This window comes from Centroberyx gerrardi, chromosome 9, assembly GCF_048128805.1.
Source record: "Centroberyx gerrardi isolate f3 chromosome 9, fCenGer3.hap1.cur.20231027, whole genome shotgun sequence".
NCBI classification, from domain to species: domain Eukaryota; kingdom Metazoa; phylum Chordata; class Actinopteri; order Beryciformes; family Berycidae; genus Centroberyx; species Centroberyx gerrardi.
The window spans coordinates 29,115,867-29,121,866 of record NC_136005.1 but is presented as its reverse complement, the minus strand read 5'-3'; the positions used below and the strand labels follow the sequence as shown (position 1 = coordinate 29,121,866).

At 47.6% G+C, this 6,000-nt stretch overlaps 1 protein-coding gene across 1 annotated transcript in view; it reads left to right on the top strand.

Moving 5' to 3' along the window:
- Nucleotides 1-5,081: 5,081 nt before the first annotated feature.
- brinp3a.1 (bone morphogenetic protein/retinoic acid inducible neural-specific 3a, tandem duplicate 1) overlaps nucleotides 5,082-6,000 on the top strand; it is a 38,931-nt gene continuing 38,012 nt past the window's right edge. The window contains exon 1 of the mRNA XM_071900763.1: nucleotides 5,082-5,335. Within this exon, the coding sequence (XP_071756864.1) occupies nucleotides 5,082-5,335 (254 nt within the window). The remainder of the gene's footprint in view (nucleotides 5,336-6,000) is intronic.

Genomic DNA, 6,000 nt, shown 5'->3' with positions numbered 1-6,000 from the left:
TTGTATTTTTCTTAAATCAGTGCTAAAAGTGATAAAATGTGATACAATCTACCAATGGGGTGAGATGATTTCACTTGTTTCCAATGCAAATCAACAAGCATTTTAAGTGTAATTTTCCTGATATTAGAGGAGAGCTCTGCTTTATTCTGCCTTGTTTGTATTCTTAAACTGCTCTTGATACCTCGAGTACTACAACGATAAAAAATGACCATGGAATGTGCTGTGAACGGGGGTGACTCGCCAATTTTCCATTCATATTGAAATAAAAAAACAACAACACATGAACGACACATCCATGAATACACGAAGGAGCAAACACACGCGCTGAAACCACGGCCAGCATCCTCGCATGTAGCCTGAGCTCTGAAGCTGCTCGGGCCGCTGCAAAGCGCTATCTCCCATTGACTGTGTCCTCTGGGAAGCGCAGTACAATGCTGTGTCTCACGCGGTCAGAGCACAACACAAGACCTCACAATGAACCAGCCAGTTAATTGGAAACAGGGTTTTTATTGTAGTCGAACAAAAAAAACTCTCCAATGCTCATGGTGTGCCGCTTGTATAGCCAGAGAAAAAAAGGCATGGCGATGATACAGCCAGAGGACTAGAGAGAGGCTAAGCATTCCCTCAAGTTGATTAATGGCGAGTTTGGTGACCCAAATGTGCAATAAGTAATGCAAATTCTGATTAAAGCTTTGTCAGGCTATTGGCTCTTGTAATCACCGCATTATGTATGCCTCTGACCCCACTGAGATATGTATTGTAGACAACATTAAGTGAGACGGATTCTCCTCTTTCATGAATGACTGGTAACAATTTATAACGGCGAGACATCGCAATGGCATTCCGCACCACTTTGCTAATTATCCGAACAAAACAGATGCGGCGGCTTATCCATCACGGCGCGTGGGTCGGCGCGGCGAGATAACTTTGAAGATTTATTTCGCGGATAAACACATCTGTACTGTGGGAAGGGGCGAGGATGCGCATTTCATCTAGCATCTGGAAGTGTCAGGCGAAACGCGCGGTGCTCCCCGTCCCATAGCCGGCAAGGAGGAGAAAAAACAAAAAAAACACACACGCGCGAGTAAAGCCAACACGTGGCAGCGCTCTGACAAAGCACTGACAAAGGCTGTCAGGTTTTCAGGCTAATTAAAACCTCAGCTTCACTCCGTTCCCTGATCACTCCTCACAAAGACCCTTGAGTGGCATCAATGAGCACGCTCAGGCTTAAGTGAATGTTTACCTCCCCTAATGACTATCTGTCTCGCTGCTGAGTAAATGCTGCTGCCTCGGTCCTCTCTGCCACTCGCTCGGGTTACACACACACACACACCGAGGCGAGACCTCAGCCTGAGGTCTGTGTACCAGCTGCTGTTTGCCAACAAAAGACCATTTGCAGGGTTGTTATTATTGTGCTGTGCGTAATGATTTCTGGGCGGCGGGGCGGCTCAGCGGTTAGTGCTGAGTGGATCTAGCGGATGCTGGTTTGACTCTTGAGTCCCAGTCCTGTCTGTGTGGAGTTTGCATGCCCTCCATGTGTTTACCTGGGTTTCCTCCTACAGTCCAAACACATGCAAGTCAGGTGGATTTGTTTGGACTTTCTCTAAATTGCCCAAGTGTGAATATGAGCATCTGTCTATCTGTTTTAGCCCTGCGATGGACTGGCAACCTGTCCAAGATGTGTCCTTGCCTTCCTCCCAATGCATGCTGGGATAAACTCCAGCCCCGCCCATGACCCTGAACAGGAATAAAGAAAATGAAGGAATTGAAAGCGATTTCAGATTTAAATCAAATTCAGTCGTCATCACTGCATAGTGGTTTACATCAGTGATTCTCAACCTTTTTCATATCAAGGACCCTTTATGAGATTTTGTCTCTCAGACCCAAATCTGAGAATATTTTAATTGTTAGATCTGATTCTGTCCAGAATTCCATGACTATCTGTATTGTAGGTAGAGAGATAACAGTGAAACTATGATCAAAACAGTCTTTCTTCTACATTCTCTGATTGTGTTCACTTCTTGTAAATTAAATAATGGTAAAGTTTAACAATTCATCAATTTGCTGGGGACCCCCTGGAACCCCCTCAAGGACCCCTGGTGGTCCCCGGACCCCACGTTGAGAACCACTGGTTTACATAACATAGCCCAAGTAGCATTTTGTCCTGCTTTACCAACCCTTGCAGGTCTTCATGCAAGGAATCTGACTGGAATGCAGTTGCCAAGGTACTGTTATTGCGATCTTTGATCTCTGTAGCCCCAGAGGACGCTAAAGACAACTCCTTGTTATAGGTCACCGCTCAGCCACTGTGACCTACACATCGCCGGTACCTCGCTAGCGCTATAATGAGCCCTTTGCTGTGACATTCTCTTTGATTTTCCCCGGGAGCTCCCGGTTTACATCTGGTCTCCTCTCATGGACATCCTGCATGCAATCAATTGGCAATCAATTGTACCATTTTCTTGCCCCTCTCTCCTCAAAAAAAGCAGCTAAACAACCACAAGCACACTCGCTTGCCTGTGCGCACACATAGACGTATCTAACCACACACACACACACAAAGACAGTGATGAATGATTTATTTGAAACTGTGAATATGAGCTGTGGGGACTCTCCGCCGCTCGGCTCGTATGAGCGTGAGGGTTGGGGCTCCGAAAAAACCTGAAAACACTACGCTCTAAAAAACCGCCTTAAATGCGAAGTGAATCCATGGAAGTAATGAGCCATGACACTCTCTCCACTAAAAATCATCTTTTATTCAAAACTTTCAAAAAAGTTGAACCTGAGCTTGCAGACACACACACCGAAGGGGCAGCTATAATGCAGCATGAAAACAGGCAAAAAAAAACAAAAAAACACCAGCGCCCCTTATCCGAACCACCTCGCCGAATGGAGAGACCAAAGAACGTCTCTTCCTATTAGGTAGTTGTCCTTCATGAGTCATCATGGCCGCGAGGCAGGGTTGGAAGAAAAAGGCGCCCAATCCTAAGACATGATGATGAAACTGTGACAAATCGACTCATTCTTTCACTCTGGATTCGGCGCATCACCGTGCCACAGGATTTTGAGATCCTCTTTTGAGTTGGAGAGCCAGAGAATCTAGCGACTCAATGGTGTTCATTTCTCTAATCCAATCCCTGTATAAAGCCCTCCCTTTGAACGTCTACAGAAAAGCTGAAAAGGCAGCACATCCTTCTTCTTCCCCTCCGCTCGTCTGCTCTCTTGCCTCTCTGATCCGACGCTCGGTGTCCAACGCACCAGCGCCGGGATAGAGGAGGGATAGAGCAGATCTAATTAAGTTTGCCGATGCTGGGAGTGATGATTATTCTACGGGAAGAAAGGAGGAGGAGGAAGAGGGTAAAGACGATAACGAGGATAACTGCAGGGGGCCCGAATAAAGCCCCTTTTCCCCATCATCATCACCATCACCATCATCACCATCATCATCATCATCATTAAGACCATCATTATAGTCATCACTATTCAAATAATCCAAGTTTGGTAGGATTAATTTATCAAAAAAAGTCCATTTTAACAATCTACATCTAGTATTGGGTCTTAAAATTTTATTTTTCTTAAATCAGTGATAAAAGTGATAAAATGTGATACAATCTAATGGGGTGAGATGATTTAACTGGGTGTTTCCAAAGCAAATCAACTTTTTTCCAAGCATTTTCTTCACTCAAGTGTAATTTTCCTGATATTAGAGGAAAGCTCTGCTTTATTCTGCCTTGTTTGTATTGGAAATTTCTGAAACAAGTGACATTTGAGTTGAAATAATGTCACTCTAAAATAAGATTGTTAGACTGAACGTGAGAGCCATGACTTATTAAGACTTATTTGCAGTGGTGATTTTCCCCTCTTTCTCTGCCCATCCAGCTATTAATGTGAATTGCAGTTGACTTCTGTTCGGGCTTCTAAAAACGAGCTGCAAACTGAGTCAAGCACATCCCCAATCCTTTGACCATCGCCTCATCCCAGCCTGCCCCGCGAACACCTCCTCCTCCCACATCCTCCCGTTACGTCCCAGCCAATCGGGAGTGGGCTCGCTGCTGGAATAAATTAAATCGCGGCGGTGCGGCGGGGCAGGCAGGCAGGGAGGGAGGGAGCGCCGCTGAATGCCATTCACACATGCCGTGCGCCGGGAAGCCAGTCACCGTCGCCACCGCCGCTCTCCGTGCGCTCTCCGTGCGCCCCGAGCGCGTCTCTCCAGTCGAGAGCAGAGATGAGTTAGAGGACAGCCGCACGCGCCGCAAATTCACCCTATCCACGACTTAGAAGTGCGTTCAAATAATTACCTTGGAAGATCGGTGACCCGTCGCGTCCGCTGCGTTTCATTCCGCTGGATTGGAGCTATATCTACATGCGCATCATCGGACTTCTCTCCTCTGGAAATATGCGGCGGTGAAGCAGAGAGAGGAGAGCGCTATCCGGCGTGGTGGTGGTGGTGCTTTGGTTGTTTTTTTTTTTGTTGGATGTCAGCTTCGGTTCCGCTCAAGTTGCGCTGCGCGTAATTGTGCGTCTGTTTGCATTTGTGGCGATATCACCCTCCCGAAGAAAAAAAAAAAAAGTCATTTTCTCATGCCGCCCCTTCCGCCGAGCCGATCTCAACTTCACGGTCCTATCTGGGGATTTTGCGGGGAGTAATTCCGACCAGTCACGGACCACACAACTTACAGAAACAGGTAAAAAGCTCCATAATAATTAGACGCATTTTTAAGGTTAGAGATGTGACATTCCAATTCAATTCATCACACATCATCCTTAATTGTTATTTGTATAATTTGGCACAGTGAATCGATTATAGATATTCTATACTCTAATCAATATGAAATTAATAGTGATCCTCTGCCATTTTTTCTAACTCAACACTAATAGACTGATGCAGCTCTCTCAGCTCACCTCTCTGTCTCACACCCACACCACCACCTTGTCCTGTCTGGCCACCCTTGCTTGACTCCTCTCCTCCCTCCTCTCCTCTCCTCCCTCCTCCTCCTCCTCCTCCTCCTCCTCCTCCTCCTCACCAGGACCCGTCCAAAGTGCAGGGAGAATGAGGAGTCACCGGGGCCGGGGGAAGCAGCATGAGCGGCCCGTGCATCTCCGTTAGACTGGTGGCCCTCATGTTTCTATGGAAGTGGTTGACACTAAGCCTGCTCCAGAGCTGGGTGTCAGTGGGGGCCGGGGCGGCCGACCCCGCGGGGGCTGGCTTCAGCGGCGCCACCGGGCCCCTGGCCTGGCTCCTCTCGGACAAGGGTCCTTTTCACCACTCGCAGGAGTTTGCTGATTTCACGGAGCGCTACCAGCAAGGATTCACCACCAAGTACAAGATATACAGGTGAGAGAGCGGGGACGGCATGGGGGGTGGTCAGGGAGGACCGGCCGGTGCGATGGCCGGAAGGCAAGCTGTGGGTCTGAGCAGTTATTTGCAGTCAAACGTAAGAGCTAAGACACTAGACTGGGATTCTTGTGGCTTTGCTCGGAAGAAAACAGCCATTCTCGCAGCGAAGCTTTGGAGAGGTAGGCGAGAGATCACATAAGACTTTTCTTTAGACTACAAAAGATGCAGATTTAGTAGGTGGTAAAGTGTGGGATGAGCGTTGAGAGGAGAGTACTTAGTAGAGAGTTTTGCAAACAAATGAAGGCGCGGTGTGCCGGCTGTATAGATGCAAGCATCTTTTTTTGTGGGCAAAAAACAAAAAAACACATATGGTTGGAGGTTGACGGAACGCCTCGGAATTCGGCGTATCAGCTGAAACTTTAAGTGGAGATACCGCAGGAGGGTTTGGGCGAAGCAGCGGGATGTAACAGATATCTGACTGAGCCGGTTGATGTGTGACAGCGGGGAGACGGGAAGGGTTCAGAAGTGTGCGGTGTGAAGTACTTGTGGGTGTACGCTTGCAAGCAGCAGGGTATTGGCTCGGAAGCGATGACATTTTCCCTCTTGTTTCGAGAGACGAGAGAGAACCAAAATCTATATTTCAAGGTGCGGAATGACACAGG